The sequence below is a fragment of the Gymnoscopelus braueri genome (assembly GCF_963280865.1).
Source record: "Gymnoscopelus braueri genome assembly, chromosome: 8".
NCBI classification, from domain to species: domain Eukaryota; kingdom Metazoa; phylum Chordata; class Actinopteri; order Myctophiformes; family Myctophidae; genus Gymnoscopelus; species Gymnoscopelus braueri.
In genome coordinates this window covers 36,717,608-36,736,043 of record NC_137609.1, presented here as the reverse complement: position 1 = coordinate 36,736,043, position 18,436 = coordinate 36,717,608, and the positions used below count along the sequence as shown (strand labels likewise).

Here is an 18,436-nt window from a genome sequence, read left to right as displayed (position 1 = left end):
GTTAAAATGTTGTGATTTGCACACATTTTCATCATTTTTCCAAAATAGCTCTGCACTCTGCTATTTTTAAATAGCCAAAGTATAAAATAATGGCTTTAGCTAAAATCTAAAATGACACTGTACCTGGAATATTCTCTGTGACCGCTGTCCTCACAAAGATAGGCTCGTTACACGCATAGAGGGGAAAAAAAGGAGGAACGGAGATCTAACAGAGATGGCCGTTTCACTGCAGGAAAATAAACAGGAAGTAAACAATCTTTTTTTTTTATTATGACGTCATTTCCGGGTCTGACGTCATCAGGCAGTGAGAGCATCATCATAGGATAGGTAACAGCGCCATCTAGTGGAAAACCACTGAAAACAAAAACTTGTCCAAACTCGTCGACGGCAGGCTGAGCCTTGGCAGAATTCGACGCGTTAACTCGTCCATGGCAGTCAAAGAGTTAATTACGCCATGTGAGAAGCAGTTATTCCTAATGTATACAGCGTCACGCTTGAGCAGGTGTCTGGTTCCTGAGCACTGGGCACACTTCTGGTGGAACGTCTGTGTTGTTTTAACCTCTCCACCCTGTCCCTGTGGTCCATCCTCTGCTCCAGGCATGCGTCTGGCCCTGGCCGACGCTGGCGACACGGTGGAGGACGCCAACTTCGTGGAGACCATGGCGGACGCGGGCATCCTGCGCCTCTACACCTGGGTGGAGTGGGTGAAGGAGATGATCGCCAACCAGAACAACTTGAGGACCGGCCCCGCAGACACCTTTAACGACAGAGTGTTCTCCAGGTAGAGATAGATAGATGAATGAATGAATGAATGAATGAAGAGAGAGCATGCTGTTGGGGAAAGCGGGGATGTAAGTGAGAGATGAATGAATGAGAGCAAGGGATGAGAGTTTGAATGGCATCAAATGACAGTGCTAAGAGACTGACTGACTGACTGACTGACTGACTGACTGACTATTTGACTGTTTGTGTGTGATTGTCCAGTGAGATGAACGCAGGCATCCTGAAGACAGAGCAGCACTATGACAGGATGATGTACAAGGAGGCACTGAAGAGCGGCTTCTTCGAATTCCAGGTAAATGACTTGACCTTTGGAGAAATGTCTCTTAGCACATTGAGTGCCTGATATTAAAACATAGTTTTTTATCCCCTTGCCAGCGTTTATTTTTATTACCTTCAATAGACGATCTTTGAAAAGCCGTGGAAGCCACGTTGTGTACACAAATGTAACCAAAAAAAAGTGTCTGTGGGGTGGGCTAGAGTGCTGTGTATCCACTGGAACACTGGAACAATAACATTTCTACCGCAATCGGCCATTTTGGAGCTATGGCTCGTTGGAAATGGGTGGTTTTCCTCAACAAAAAATAATAATCTGAGTTAGAAGTGTTTTTCTAAAAATCCTAACGTTGGGGCGGATGGACGTGACGTTTTTTGGGATGACGTCACATCCATCTATTTCTTCTCTGAGTGTCGAGTGATCATTCCTAAACTGTGTTAGAGCGCCCTCTTGTGGAATTTAAAAAAAAATTAATCCATTCTTGGCAGGCAAGTGATGGATTTGAAAGAACGCATATTATACGTTTTTGGCAGGCAATGTTTTTTTAGTTTTTTTTGGGGGCTTTTATGCCTTTATTTGACAGGACAGTAGGCTGACAGGAAATGGGGAGAAAGATGGGGGGGTGACACACAGCAAAGGTAGTCGGGAGTCAAACCCGCAACACGCCGTCAAGCTGGATTACCAGCATATGCGCCTGGACCGCTAGGCCAGCGGGCGCCCCTGGCAGGCAATGTGTTAACCACACTCCCTAACAGGGCCGAACATTGGGTGACGTGTGGGCTTGTAGGTTAAATCCTAACCTAAGTTTTCAGAAATTTTTCGATTTGTTGTTCAAAAAATAAAAAATTAAATTCTGTTGCTATATACATTGCGACACCTAAAATGACACAGACGTATAAGCTTTCCCGGTCTAAATGGGTTAAGGCTAAAAGGATAATACAAAAAAGTCCTGGGGACTTGTTTCCATTGTGGTCCTACACTATGTAATTCATCAACATAGCTTAAAAAATGTACACAATTATACATTCTATCAACAAATGCAGCCTGTCTGGTCGGGCACATTGTTAGATTGGATGTTTAATAACAGTTGACAAATAAAAATAGCGATAACGATAAAGCATAAAACGGCAGAACACTAGATTCCAACGTGGTTCTGGGTGTGTGTTCTGTAAACTGTGCCAGGCCCCAAAACGCTATGTAATCCCGAAAGCTCAAGGAAATCCAAGCCAGATCTACATGGCCAGATCAAGTCCTAGGATTTATCTTCAGTGTCTTGTTTTGTGTTTTGTTAAGAAGTAAAATACAATTTGAACAGCTTTGTGACTGCAAAGTAGCATTTTGACGATGAGCAAGAACTCAGAAAGCCGGTGACTCTTTCTTTTGTTTTCTTCGGCTCCCCTCTTACTTACGAGTGTGTGTGTGTGTGTGTCTGTGTGTGTGTGTTTTTTCTTTCTGTACACTTCTGCAGGCAGCCAAGGACAAGTATCGTGAGCTGGCCATCGAGGGTATGCACAGAGACCTTGTCTTCCAGTTCATTGAGAGACAGACTCTACTGTTGGCACCCATCTGCCCACATCTCTGCGAGTACACTTGGGGCCTCCTCGGCAAGGTGACACACAAGTTACTCACTCTACTGTAGGTGACAATGTGTTGTGTTCTCCACAATTGGTGGCACCCTGGTGGCAGCCTGTTGTTTATTTTTCATAGTCTTTTTTTGCTCATCTTTACCAAGGGTGCCACCAATTCTGGAGGTCACTGTAGGGACTAGTGTAGTTACACTTCTCTACACTTGAGTGAATAATACACAATAGCACAATAGATAAAAAAAAAATCTACAGTTTAACTCGCGGGATGCTAGTTCTTAAGTTATTGAATAGAGTTGTGGTCTGCTCAGCAAAGAAAGAAGTACAGGCTTCATCTGCAGGGACTATCTCTGTGGACACACCTCCTCAAATAGCTAACCATATTGTCTCTGTTCTGCCAGACTCGCACATCAGGGAGCCTCATGCACAAATGTATGCCTATTTTGATAAACTTTATTGTATGTGTGTGTATCTTTACCCTCTGTAGTTTGTGGGGGTGCAAATACCCACATGCGTTTGCGTGTCTCCTCTCTTTCCTACAAAGGCGGGGTGACCCTGGAGTCGGCTCCAGTATGATAATGACCCTCTCTGGTTCTTTTCCATCAGTGATTCTCTGTTGCTATTTTTAAATCCTTGCTTTTCCCAAGGCAGTCCCTCAGCTTAACCACTTAAAGGGCAAGACCATTTTGGTAGAGGTTTGGGTTGTGTAGTTACCTTGCCATGATGTAACTCCAAAGGTGGGCTAGAAAAAAAAAAAATTGCTCCATTGATTAGAAATTGATAATTCAAAATATGCTCCTCATTGACTTACATTGTACGGTAAAACAGCTCTCAAAGTCACTCTTTTAGCACAAAAACGAACGCAAACAAAGTTGATTCAGACAATATAGAACATCACCAAACCCAGTACTGTTTTTTTTTAAAAATAAAAATGTCAACTTCCTGTTGATTTAGCCATTTTTAATAAGTAGAAAACCCGGACTGGATCGGCGGATCCGGATCCAGATCTTCAAATAGTAAAATCAACAGGAAGTTGACATTTTTATTAAAAAAACAAACAGTACTGGGTTTGGTGATGCTCTATATTGTCTGAATCAGCTATGTTTGGGTTCATTTATGTGCTAAAAGAGTGACTTTGAGAGCTGTTTTACCGTACAATGTAAGTCAATGAGGAGCATATTTAGAATTATCAATTTCTAATCAATGGATCAATTATTTTTTATTTCTTGCCCACCTTTGGAGTTACATCATGGCAAGGTAACTACACAACCCAAACCTCTACTAAATTGGTCTTACCCTTTAAACCCTCTGGACAGTAAACTGGACCCGCTTTTTTCCGTGTACATCAAATCTCTTCTACAAAAATAGCCGGTTTTGGGGGGAAATCTAATGTTCCCTCCAAAATATCGATGCGACCTGAGCCCTAGCATCCCTATTTTGGGCCTATTATAATAGGTGAACAAAAATAGCAGATATAGAGCTTGTAGATCGGCTATGTTCGGCAAAGAGATTTGGTGTAGAGGAGGAAAAAAGGACGTATAAACCTCTGGGGGACCCCGGTCAGTATATAGGGTTTAACTGGTCAAATAACAGCTCTTTCTCAACCATTCCTCCTACCCTCGCAGCCCACTGCCCTGATGAAGGCGTCATGGCCCGCGGCGGGTCCCGTCGACGAGGTTCTGATCCGTTCCTCCCAGTATCTGATGGAGACCGCCCACGACCTCCGACTGCGCTTGAAGGCCTACCTGCAACCGCCCAAGAGCAAAGTAAGATCTGCATGCATGTGCATCTGTATGCGCACAGGGTTTATGAGTGGTAGTGTGTGTACTCGCGTCAGTGTGGCCCCGGTCATCGTCACGAAATTGGTTTTGAATTGGTTTTTTCAGAGGCAGAGATAGAGCTGGCAATTGATGTTTCAAAATGGGTCTTTGAAAATAGCAGATATACAAGCTCATAGCTCGGCACCGAGTTATGAGTTAGTAGAGGCTATGAGGTTGTAGATCTGCAAAAAAAACAAAAAATCTTGAACATTTGTGCAAATCTTGTTCATATATATATATATATATATATATATATATATATATATATATTTTTTTTTAAAGCGAACATTTGTAACTCTTTGCTTCTCAAAACATTTTGAGATGGGGGTCTGTGGCCAAATACATATCTAAAAATGATTTCTAAATCCTAACAGTATGTTGCTACTGTATATCAGTGGTGCTCCAACTCTTCAATTTCAAAATGATATGTATTTGAACACGGACCCCCATCTCAAAATATGTTGTTCCAGGGACCCCCAGAAGCACAGAGTTTAAAATGTTCGCTTTAAAACGTATATATATGTATTCAAAGATTTGCACAAATTGTCTACGATTTAAAGAAAAATTGCAGATCTACAAGCTCATAGCGCGGCACTCAGTGCTGCGCTATAAGCTTGTGTATCTGCTATTTTTGAAATCTTTAAATGATACAGATGTGTTCACGGTCTTAATGGATTAATGTTTTTGATGATTGAAAGACCGAGTTGGCAATGTGTTGTGTAGGTGATATGTAGCTAGCATCTTCATGGTTGTGTGGGGTGGCACAGCACAGCGAGGGGGAAAGTAATAAAAGACGTGCTTGTTACAAATGAGATTTTCCACTATTTGCTGCATAGCAGCATTATAGGACGGTTCAGTGTTCTCTGAAGAGTTGTGGACAAATAAAATAACTGCTTTGATTCAGCAATTTGATGTGATTTATTGGGTCTGACTTGATGGTCAAGGCTCAAACTCTACCAGTTTGAAATCAGTTGAGGGTCATGCTTTATTTTTTATAGCATATTTCAACAACAAGGCTATTCAAAGTGCTTTATTTAAATTTTTTAAAACATATGGCATGAAGACATGCAGGGAGCAAAATTAACACATTATGACGGGACATTTAACCACTTGAACCCCAGCATCCATATTCTGGGGAGAACATTAGTCAAAAATAGCCAATCTACGCTGCTCACAAACTTGTAGATTGGAAACAAAAACAGAAAATAAGATTGTAAAATTACCGTGAAGAAGAACAATCACAAAAACAAAACAATGACCTTGGATTATATACTTGAATGTAACTTTCCAACAGGAATGGTGTCCCCTTTTCCAAATTATTGATCATTATTGAGGTTTGGTATTCAGGAGAGGTCAGCAGTTGCTGGAATTGTACTTGAGCTGTGCTTGGTACGAAGTGAAATGCCCCGAAAGGTCCCGGCATTTGCATGGTAGGAAAGTTAGTTTATCGTGTATTAACAATTCAGTGCTCCGATAAGTGGCCTCAGGTAGAAAGCAGACGACATAAAACAAGGTATTGACAAGATGTATGTTGGCAGATATCTCAGGCCGCCAGACTGCTGCTGCGATTGATTCACGCTGGGCAGGTCTTGTTACGGTCTTGTTACCGTTGAGGGAAAAGCGGGGAAGAGGAGGGAGAGGATCATACTTTTGTAAATTACCCCCAGAGACAGCATTGTATGATTGACAGACCCATTCCATTTGCTTAAAGTCTAGGTGCCAGTTTGGCTTCATATTTACATAAAAACTAAACAAACAACAATACTTATTCTATCAGCCAGCGTGCATGCATCATTTACATTAGCAACTGCTCTTTGATTGACAGGTTGATGGTCCAATGCTGACATTAGCTCATCGCTAGCTTTGCTGAATGCTGAATCTAGAATACATGAAGCTGTCTGATACATGCTAATGAATTATAACGCTCAGTCGCTCACCATATATTTTCATCTTGGAGAATTCTGCCAGCCCTACACAACAGTACTGTACATCACAGTACATCAGTTAAAGTTGACCAGTGTTTTGAGAGCTACTTGTTGGTTGACTCGTAGAGCTGATCCTCCTCTAATGCGACTTATTATTTGAGGGAATTCATTCGTTCATTCATTTATTATTGATCTGTTTGTCTTGGGTTTACTAATGATTTTCTCATGTACAGCACACAGAGCTGCAGTCTCTGTACATGTATATGTGCTTTATAAATAACATTATCATTATTACTATTATTATTCGTCTGGAGCAAGCTTTAACTGCAATTTCTATGTTGGCTTGTGTATTTCAGCTCTTTAAAGCGCCTGGAGCTATATGTATGAAAAAGCATTTTTGTTTATATAGTGTAAATACCTCATAAAAAATTACAGCTGAAATCTCAAAATGCCCTTTATCAGAGAGCAAAGTTTCCTGAAAGTATTTTCTGCTGAAATGATCTGACATTTACTAATTGTTCTCAGTATCCTGTCATCTACTGTTCAATCTGGGAACCCATCGCCAACTGAAAATGAAAAACAGCGCCCTCTGCTGTTTGTTCTATGTCTGTTGGCTCTGGGCGGACGATAACGTAACACCAGAGCACAAGGAAACCGGTGTTTGTGATGCGCCTTCAGCGCATCACTTCCGGTTGGTGCGACTATGTTTTCATTCCCACTAACAATATTTCTACACGGAACACTAACACCACTTCTCCCAGAGAACATGGATCGTTTTGGTTATAAGCCCACTTGTTTCTATGATGAAAGAGTAAGTTAAAATGTGAATATCTTTCCGTGGTTTTGTCTGCTCCACGGACGCTATTGTTAAATTAGTTTCGGTTTGTTTCGAGGGGGAAAGATCGACGGACATGTGAATCCCGCCCACTACATGTGATTGGGTAAAGCGCGGCCTGCTTCCTGATCTGAATGCGCACTCGTTATGACGAACCTCCCCGACAGATTCCAACGCAGAGCAGAATCTGTTCTTGAGAGATTATCTACTGTTAAACCTGGTGACTCCAGGTTTAACCAAAACAAAACAAAGCAAGATGAATGGAGCCTAGTAATGCTAATGGCTTTATAATGAATACAACATTCTGATCACTGTTGACTCGACACTAATAGCTCGCCTAACTATACCTAACGTAAATCCTTTTGAAAGGGTGAAAGTACTTTCTAATGTGTTATGCTGTTGGTAAATGGCACATGGTACATGAATATTATTCAGTATACTTCCCTTTAAAACCTGAATCAGTTAAAAAATCTAAATAGCTGCAGCACGCATGCACACCCCACACACACACACACACACACACACACACACACACACACACACACACACACACACACACACACACACACACACACACACACACACACACACACACACACACACACACACACACAGACACACAGAGAGAGAGAGATTGAAATGGAGCAAGAACATATTTAATTGAAGGCAGTGTGATGAGCTATTACCACATCCCTTCACTTATCTGAGGGAATGTGTGCACACACAGCATAGCAGAGTTGACAGTTTTCTTGTAAAATGAGTGAGTGTATGTTCAGTTTCATAAGGTGACGCACCATCACACACTGCCGCCTTAAATAATTAAAAACACGTGTAGACTAAAGTTGAGGCTTATGCAAAAGAGAAAATTGGCATAGTAGATTATCATTGCACCATATTGGTCACAACATAGCAGCATAGTAATGTCTGGAAGGAAAATTGCAAATATTGATGATCATCTTAGCGATTATTATATTGACAACTTTTTCGATTAAACAAATAATTAAGGGGGGCACGGTGGCGCAGTCGGTAGCGCTGTAGCCTCACAGCTAGAAGGTCCCGTGTTCAGTGCCCATACCCTAGGTGGGGTTGGTGAGAGGGCCTTTCTGTGTGCAGTAATCCTGGTCTCTATACTGCTTCCCCCTGATCAGCCGGGGTGCCTGATGGAGGGGAAAGGAACTGGTTGGAATAACGTGTTCCTTCCACGCGCTACGTCTAAACTCCCCGGTTGGGTCATACGAAGGCTTGTTAGCTCTCATGCATTGAAGGAGGCATGAGCTTGGCTCTGGGCTCTCCCTAGGCTGGCAGAGGGAGTGTAGCGCCCAGGATTACTTAGACAATTGGCACTGGGTAAAAAAAATTGGGTTTCAAAATCGTGGGATAACAATTTAGAAAAAATAAATACATAATTGAGAAGCTCATTTATTTGCTTATTTATTTTTATGTGGTATTTTACTTTTTCATATATCACTGAATTGACACGAAAAGATTCAAATTAATTCAAATTCTCTGTTTCTCCCCCCTGACAGAAAGGGGATTGCAAGCCCCCAGCCAAGCCCTCCCACTGCACCGTCTACGTGGCCAAGAGTTACCCTCCCTGGCAGCACAGCGCCTTGTCACTACTAGGCAAATACTACAAGGTAAGGAACATGTCCACAACACATATCAGATGGACAAGCACCGACACACTCCGTTTCGCATGTGCAGTTGCGTAAATAATTCCTAATAGAAAACAAATTGGTCTAAGCCTATCTTGCTAGAAATAGAAATTAAATTAAAATATATTTTAAACGTATTTTAAAATACATGTTCGTGAACACTGTGTCGTGAATGACTGGTCAAATATCCTTCCGGTCTGAAGAGTAGATGACAGCTTCCTCTTCTGAACTTTTAGCAGGTGTAATTACACACTATTTACATTAGCATTGTAATCCAAGTCTAGCTTGAGAGACTATACGATGGCAGATCGGTGGCAGATCAACTGGTGGCAGATCAAGGTCACCAGAGTTCGTCCATTCAACCTGTATACTTAAAATTTTAACAGCATGAACCGTAGTGTCCCTGTTCTGGCGAAAATAGACACTCTACAAGCTCACAACGTGCTATTTTCGTCAAAGAGATTTGGTATACAGGGAGGAGGGCACCTACTAGTATAGACCCTGTGGGTCCCCGGTCAACTAAGTATAAGGTTTAAGTGGTTAATCTTTAAACGTAGTAAACTTCTGCTGCTAAAGGAGGTGCCTTTTTCACTTATACTTTTGTATAATTTGTGGAATTTCCCAGGCACATATTTTTTATCAATAAATATTTCCAGCTGAAGGTAATTTCCTATCATCTATGGAGTGTGGACCTCAAAAAGCCAACTATTGACAACCATTTTCTTCAGGCCTAGACGGCTGCAACTCCCTCCTTTGTTGTCTGAGTCACACACAAAAACCTCTCCCGCTTTTAGCTACCGAGACCAAATCAATGAGTATCGCATCTCCCAAGCTCTTCTCACCAAAGTCCCTCCAGTTACATATTGGAGGTGTTAACCCCTTTTGCATTGGAGCACTGCCTGTGGTTCCTATGGCAGGGTCAGTTTGACTGTAGAATACTACAGCTACAGGTGTCCTTTTCAGTTGTGAGCTTGTAGATCGGCTATTTTCACTGTAATTTTTATTTTTACCTTTTTAACATTCTCCTCGTTTATATATACTAGTCCATACCCGGTGAAGTGCGCAGGCGAAAGTAGTTGCAAACGTGGGGTTATTGCCCCCCCCCCTGTCGCGTCCCGTCGCGTGTGGTCCGTTAGCAGCTAATCTCCGGCACCGTTGGCCCGGTCGCTGCGAAACTGTGCACACACACTCCCTGGATGCCAATTCAGAACCCGCACCAGGAGGCACCAGGAGGCCGATGTGTGCAAAACATTTTTTTTTATAATACTCCTACAAATTTTATCCAAACGTCATGCAAATTGGTACTCAGTATCTCTATAGTTATGTCATCAACATGGATCTGTCCGATTTCCCATATTCCATCCTCATTGGCTAAGGTTGGCTTCCAAAGTTTGCAGGATTGGTACGTTTTGAACAAAATGCCTCAAATCATGAACGCAGCTTGCGATCTCCGTGAAATTTCACACGCACATTCCCACTAGGCCGAGGAAGAAATGTCACCCTTTTCACATTGGCCTGTTACAGCGCCACCAGCAGGTCTAATTTAGCAAAACACATTTTTGGAACAAAATGCCTCAAATCATGAATTCGGTGTCCGATTGCCGTGAAAGGCCTAAGAATAAATGGCACCCTTTTCACATTGGCCTATTATAGTGCCACCAGGAGGCCACAATAACGTACCTGACCTGGCGGAGACCTGTGCTCCGAGGAGCACTTTATCTAGTTATTTCCTGTTTTATACAGATTTGTAACAGTTCTGAAAAGTGCTTTGTGGATAAAGATTATATTACTGTCTGTCTGTAATGCTCTTTAGGAACGTGAATGTCTTGTTAAAACACAAGACAGGAACTTGACTAGAAAGCTAATGTTTCCCTCTCTCTCTCCCTGGTGTTCCCTCTTGCCTGTGTGATTGATGTCTTCTCAGAGTAACAGCGGAGTCCTTCCAGACAACAAGGTGATCGCCGTTGAGCTGGGAGCCCTGCCGGAACTCAAGAAATACATGAAAAGAGTCATGCCCTTCGTAGCTATGATCAAGGTAAGATTGAAGGCAGACGGGTGTGTGTATATTAAAGTGTCTGTGTAGAGGTATAGCTTTGGCAAGTTGCCAGAGACCCCCCTTTTCTCGTGTTGCCTCATCTCCTTCATTTTCCTTAATATTATTTTCTTCTCCTCTTCTCCTCCCGGCTTCACTCCTCTCCTCTCGTCTCCTCCTCTCGTCTTGTCTCGTCTCCTCTCTTCTCCTCTCCTCTCCTGCCTCCCATCATCCGGCTGTCATTACGCATGGAATTTCAGTCGTACTATTGAGATCTGTGGAATAATGTTGCAGGTGCTGAGCGGAAAACAAAACAGAGTTAAAAAAAAAAGAATATTGTCACACTGTGACAATTTAAAATATTTAATTTATTGCACCCGTGCCTGCCCTGTGTACACAGGCACTTGGTGGGTGCAATAAATTCAGTGTTTTAAACTTTCGTTTTTAAGTCTATTCTATTATGCAGCCATGATTGATTTCGACATCACCTTGCTTTTGTACTCTTTTTCTCTCATATTTTGTCCATAGCACATTATTTATTTTGATTATTGCGATCGGTCATTGTCAGTCATTTCTTTGTGTATTTAGATGTTTTTGTCATAACTGCCCTGAGCAACTCTAGTTTACAAAGCTTAAAAGCCACACAATTAAATTGTTAATTGCAATCATTTGTATGACAACTAATCGACAAGTAAAATGTCATAATTGTGACAGCCCTAACTGTCACATAGTGGAAATCAAGCTGAAAGAAGGCTAACAAATACAGAATGAATATTGATGAACCCAGTGATGGCCCAGCGATAGCCTGCGGTGCAACTCTGAAGGTGTCCCTTCGGTTGTCAGGTCTTTTGGTCTCTCCCTGCTGGTGTTCTTGTTGACTTGTTTGTAGATGAAAGCTTTGGTCTGATAATGAGTTTGCTTGAGTGTTCTTTGTCCAAAATCCAAAAAAGAATCTCTACAGAATGTGGGCGGTTTAGTCGTCCTTTGTCCTTTGCTGTCAACTGTGGGAGTAAATAATGACAGCGTGGGTTTTATTGTGTTATTGTGCAGACGATTCATGTCCTTAATCACGCATGTGGTCACAAAGTAACTCGCTCACTCATTCACTCTCATCTACTTGATAAATAGAAAACAATACATTTCCCCAGCAATTCAGTCAGTCACTCGCTTAGCACGCACGCACGCACGCACGCACGCACGCACGCACGCACGCACGCACGCACGCACGCACGCACGCACGCACGCACGCACGCACGCACGCACGCACGCACGCACGCACGCACGCACGCACGCACGCACGCGCAGATGCAGACACTCCAGGCACACACACTGACAGAAAAGTATGTACATGAAGCGACTGCATGAATGCACATTTCTGCATGGCGAAGATACACACACACGGTAAGCAGTTCATGCAAACACGCCAAAGCGATACATGGTCTAAACTGATGGCTCCAGCATGACTGTATATACTGTACACTGTATAATCGTGCTGGCCTGGGTTTGAATCTAGTTGAGTCAGATACAAAACCAAAGAGCAAGCATTCTACTGTATGACCTACAACAGCATATATATATTATGCTATATATATATATATATATATATATATAGCATATTTAAAAACAACAGAAGTTGACCCAAAGTGCTTTCCAATCAAGAATGATAAAACATGCTGTCCCTCTCTCTTCCACACTTACAGTGCTCACAATTACACACACACACACACACACACACACACACACACTTTCACACCACAGTCACTGATCCATCTTTCAGTGTTGTAATATCATCTCTGTCGGGTGGAAACCTCATATGTCCAAAACTGTTACTTTTCAGGATTCAAATTCAAAAACGTCAAAAGTAGCAGATCTACAAGCTCAAAACGCATCACTTCGCGCCGCGTTTCCAGCTTGTAGATCTGCTACTTTTGATGCTTTTGTGTGATGCTGTAATTTACGTACACAAAGTTTTTGTATGGAGATGAGAGGTTTCTGCCCGACAGCAACGATATGTGTCTATGGGTTCTACCTCCCTGTGATTATGCCTGTCACAATTATGACATAATAATCACCTGATCAGAATTATTTGAGATAATCTCAATTATTTAGCACGATCATCAGAATAATTTCCATTCATCTGTAAATTAAATCTGTTGAAAAGTAGCAAATATAGGTGGGTGATCTACAAGCGCACAATGCGTCGCAATGTGGCGCGTTGTGAGCTTGTCATGTATTTTCGCAAAGATTTGATTTTTTTTAAGGTAATTATTTGGATTGATTAATTGATTGAACAAATTCAATCTATTGTCCATTGTACTCAATTCAACAGTTAAGTAAGACATACAATACATATGTTACATTACATAACATAACGGTAAAAGCTCCAGTAGCAGAAACATATATTTACTGAGAAAGTAGGGGAGGGGGCAAGTTGGTGGGGGTAGGAATCTAAGACCAGTTGTAATTTGAGGTCAGCCATGATTTTAGTTTCGTTTTAAGTGTGCATAGGAGTCAAGATCTTTAATGGCTGTTGGAAGGGCATTCCACATTTTGGTGGCAGCATAGTAGAATGCATTTTTCCCCATGGTTGTGCTGAATATTGGGGGGGACAAGGTCAGAGGAGCTCCCTCTAGTGTTGTGCCCGTGGGCATCTCTCACTAGTAGTTTGACAGGTACAGGGGGCACTGCTCCTTTGAGGATCTTAAAGACCAGGCCCAGGTGGAAGACTCTGTCTTCCCCCTTCAGCCATCCCAATTAATAGTCGAGTTAGCGACAGTTAATCGTCAATTACGTTGTAATGATGGTGACAACCTTACCTGTGATCCACAGGGGGACCTGGAGAAGAACGGCGCCAGGGTTCTGGACCTGCAGCTGGAGTTTGACGAGTGTGACGTGCTGGAGAAGAACCTGGTGTATCTCACCAACTCCCTGGAGGTACTTTGAAGACAGAGGCAGAGGCAGTTCAAGTGCACAGCGTTTATTAGGGGGTTTGTTACAATTTTAGGGGTGGGGGGGAAAGCAAACTCAATAAACATCAAATATCAATTAAAACCCTTAATATAAGGATTTTCTTAATATAAGGAATGGGATTTCTGTCTGTGGAAACTATGCCGGTGAAAAACATGGCCGCCACTATTACGCTCTATAAAGCCATGGTTGAACCCGGGTCAACTAATCACATAGGGTTTAAGTGGTTAATACAATCTGGTTTAGCCTTTGGCACCCATCTTGTAGATCTGCCATGGTCCAGAGAGGAACCGAACTTTTCATCTCATTTGATTGGGTTTGGCTGAACCTCTGTAACTAAACCCTACTGTCTCTATTCTGGCCATGTCATATTAGGTGAACGTTCATCGAAAATAGGCAGACATTTCGCAACAAATAGCAGAACTCTTCACCGAAAATAGCAGATCTAAAATGAAGAGATTTGATGTAGTGGGGTAAAAAGGAGGGGGCCACCAAGTATAGACCCCTGGGGGACCCCGGTCAACGAAGTACAGTATATAGGGTGGTTAATGGACCCCAGCCCAGTCTCAAGGAAAACGAGCATCAGACCAATAAACTGAAAGCAATTTCTGTGTTTCTCTCTCTGGAGAGGTGTTCTTATTGCAAGGCCTTTTTGTCATCCAGAATGAATGTGTGTTTGTTTCTCTCTGACAGCTGGATCAGATTGACGTGCTGCCTGCGTCGGAGGCTGATGACAAGGTGAAGGAGGACTGTTGCCCAGGGAAACCCTTCAGTGTGTTCAGATCAGAGGTAGGCGCTTGTGTCTTAACTGTCGCATGCGTATGTATGTACCACACACACACACACACACACACACACACACACACACACACACACACACACACACACACACACACACACACACACACACACACACACACACACACACACACACACACACACACAGGTGTTTTAAAACTACCCACTGGGTAGTTTCAAGGAACACACACTACTTTAACAAGTATATGTAACCCACACACTTCTTGTAAAAGCATTCTGTGTTCTCGTCTCTGCATCAGCCACCCAGTGGAAAGTTTTGTGTGTCTGCAGCTAAGTGTGTACCTGACAAACAGTTATTTTTAACCGTGTGTGTGTGTGTGTGTGTGTCCATGCACCATCTCTGCAGTAGTGTCTAGGTGTCCATGACTAACGAGATGAACTGTTGTCCAATAAGTCTTCCATTCTTATGCAGTGTATGTTTCTCTCACTTTATCTTTACGTTCATGTTCATGTTCAACTTAATTGTCATGTGTATTAAAAATACAATTAAATACTTGTGCTCTGGCTCTCCCTGATACACCGTCCCAAAATTAACTACAGACCTACATAGACTATGTACATCACACCTATTCAATTGGCGGCCCGCGGGCCACATCTGGCCCAGAAACAACCTCCGATTGGCGCAGCAAGCTTGAAATAATGGGCTAATTTAGTAGCTATTTTAATTGAAAGAAATATATATATATATGTGTTAATAGCAATGTTACTATGAGACCTAAATAGTTACAGCACTGTGAGAATGTATGGTCTAAAATCCATAACCAGGTAGATTGGTTTTCCTCCAACCATTGTGTCGTATCTATTTTTGAAAACGTTTTTGCCTATAATGACTTGCCCTGAGCAGTCAGGTTGCCGAACCACACTGTGGTACAGCCTATCAGAACACTCTATCTCACTCTCTCTCTCTCTCTCTCTCTGTATGTCTGTCTGTCTGTCTGTCTCTCTTTCTTTCTGTCTGTCTCTCTCTCTAGCCTGCCGTGTCTGTGTCTTTCATCAACCCCCAGCCGTTCAACGGGTTGTTTTCAACCAGGGTTGACATTCGACAAGGAGACGACAGAGACAGCGTCATTCGCCGACTAGCCAAAGTCAACAGACTCATAAAAGGTCAGTAGTGTAAGGACGGTACATTCATCCCTGTCGTCTAAGTAGGCGACAACGTTTCCGCCCAGATTTTATGAAGGCAGTGTCCCTGGGTCGTGGCTCATTTAATCTCAATCACTGTATTCGCCGAATGCAATAAACAACACGCCGGAAATGGTCCATGGTGATATCGCCGGGGCAAGAAGTGTTGTGGACTTTCACAGGCGATGCTAGCAGTGGCACACACACACACGCACACACACAGTGCGGTGAACTGTTCTTTAATTATTCCTTAATGACACAATTCCACAGCCTACAGTACCTCTGTGTTTTCTATTCCTTCATTTAGTGAAACCGTTCATGTTGGTGAATTGTTTCTCCCATCATTGCGCCGTTTAAAGATGCTTGTCATTCTGACCTGGGTTCTTAACCAGCGTTCTCTTCTGTCCTCCGTCATCCCTTGCTCCGTCTCTACCTCTCTTTCCTTCGCTCTTGCTGTGCCGCCCTTCACCTCTGCTTCCCTCCCTCTTCCCTTCAAAGCATCCGTTTCATTTTAGATTTTTGGACATTCAAAAATAGCTCTTACTCTTCCCTTCAAATGTCACTTTCTAACTATTTTCACCCAACGTTCACTCTCCTGTCTTTCTCCTTGTCTCACTGTCTTTCTCTCTGACACACTCTCTCTCTCTCCCTCCCTCTCTCTCCCTGCCCTCCTTCAGACCTGTCCAGGGTGAAGTTAATGCGTTATGAGGACCCAGTCCTGGGTCCCCGACGGGTTCCTATTCTGGGTCGCGAGGAAGAGGGCAAGCTGCCCGTCTCAGACAAGTCTGTGTTCAGCATCAACCTGGAAGACAAGAGGGTCACCATGGCTGATAGCGGCCTCACCGTGGAAATCGGAGACTCCCTGGTTTACCTTCTCCTCCAGTAGAACAACACATCACTCTGTGCCACCCAGCAGAAGCACACGTCTTCACAACAAGACGGAGGCGGTTTATGTGATTTCTTTTAAGGGTGATTTATACTTAGTTGCATGCTGGTGTCGCGACACGGCGCACAATCAAGTATAACTCTGGCTTCACATGTGTTTCTGTACTTGTACCATCCGCTGCCATACACACTGAGGTTTATCAGATATGCAGTCTGTCCTTATTCTGTTTTTGAACATTTCAACTAAGTTTTCCCCAACATGGTCACAGTAAATGCCTGGAGAACCAGATGAATATGGGACCTATTAATGTACTTAGACTCTAGCAACATGTTAGATTTGATACTCTGCTTCGTACGAAATAAAGCAGAGGACGCCTGGGGATTTTTAAGAGTCGGATACATAAGCCTCATGTTGGTTGCTAAATAAACTGTGAGGTGCAAAACGTTTTTGCTTGTCCTTCAGTGGGAGGTGCTATTTGGTTCCCTTCTGTTTAAGTTCACCTTTTTTTGTTCTTTCTGTCACGGTCACACAGAGAAAACAAAACTTCTCAGTTTGTTCTATCTGCTCATCTCGACTCCAAATAAAGTGCGAGCGAGCTCAGCATAGCTAGAGCATTTTCGTCCGGCCTTTTTGTGGCCCTCTGGGAAATTAAATGAGCTTTCAGCGAACGTCTGCTTGAACTTGTTAAGGAGAAAATATCAAAAGAAATAGATTGTCCCTTTGCCGTCCTGTTATCCTGCATTGCTGTTGGCTAGCCCTTGCCTGCGGGGTCATCGCTCTGATTACTCATGTTAAAACGTCTGCTGTTATTTTTTACATCGTGGAGTGTTTTTCGCCCTGATGTTTGGTGGAGAAACGCGTGTCGGACAGCTTTTCTATTTTCTAGCAGTGGTTGACAGTTAAATTGGATTGTGCTTTTTTCAAGAAAATAATAATAAAAAAACCCATGAAACATGCAGTCGGTCTCTGTTTACCTGTTCTGCTCGGTTTCTATCCATAATATAAAACAAGCAGAGCGTCGCCCCACTAGACGGAAGACCTGCATCAGATGTCAGTACGTTTTTGTAGCCACGGGCCCCTGTTTTGTGAAAGGCGAGATGTTGCGATGAAAGCAGTGCCTTGGACAAGAAGCGTCAAGCGTGGCCCTGAGCAAATACAGCAGGAGGGATCCGAATTATTCCCCAAAAATTCTACCCATACACAGTCAAGCAAGTGGAATGGTAGGAAACTAGCCTTGGGGTTATCAAAAAGAAATGCATGATGCAGAGGCTAATTGACTAGTTAGCCTCTGCGTCATGCATTATTTTTAACCCCACTATCGGTGGGGGTCTAAGGATGGATATGTCAGTCGGTTTATCCATCCACTGCATGGATTGCCATGGAATTTGGTGTGAACTGTAAATGTTTTTTTTTTTTTACTTAGTTCATTCCTTATAGTTTGCTATTTAGATTAACAATGCAAACAAAATAATTTAGATTTTTATAGATTAAGATAAGAATATATTGATGGGGGGTCATAAGCTGCCCTGCAGTACAGCCTCGCCTAACTTTGACGTTGACTGCAGGAGCACAAAAACCTCACAGCAGATAACATTTTATTCTTGCGTTGGTGATGGAAACACATAGCCTACTGTCATTCAAACTTTACTAAATTGCAAAATGTGTGACAGTCCGTTTAAATATTGCCAATTCCACATGTTTTTTGTCTTTCCGTGTTTGAACTCCACTGTTGTGT

General features: G+C 42.7%; 1 protein-coding gene across 1 annotated transcript in view; it reads left to right on the top strand.

Moving 5' to 3' along the window:
* lars1b (leucyl-tRNA synthetase 1b) overlaps nucleotides 1–17,659 on the top strand; it is a 38,693-nt gene extending 21,034 nt beyond the window's left edge. The window contains exons 23-32 of the mRNA XM_080434590.1: nucleotides 598–781; nucleotides 985–1,075; nucleotides 2,526–2,666; nucleotides 4,266–4,406; nucleotides 8,747–8,857; nucleotides 10,800–10,910; nucleotides 13,737–13,841; nucleotides 14,568–14,663; nucleotides 15,665–15,797; nucleotides 16,493–17,659. Coding sequence (XP_080290716.1) covers nucleotides 598–781; nucleotides 985–1,075; nucleotides 2,526–2,666; nucleotides 4,266–4,406; nucleotides 8,747–8,857; nucleotides 10,800–10,910; nucleotides 13,737–13,841; nucleotides 14,568–14,663; nucleotides 15,665–15,797; nucleotides 16,493–16,701 — 1,322 coding nt within the window. The 3' untranslated portion in view covers nucleotides 16,702–17,659. The remainder of the gene's footprint in view (nucleotides 1–597; nucleotides 782–984; nucleotides 1,076–2,525; nucleotides 2,667–4,265; nucleotides 4,407–8,746; nucleotides 8,858–10,799; nucleotides 10,911–13,736; nucleotides 13,842–14,567; nucleotides 14,664–15,664; nucleotides 15,798–16,492) is intronic.
* The last annotated feature ends 777 nt before the right edge of the window (nucleotides 17,660–18,436 follow it).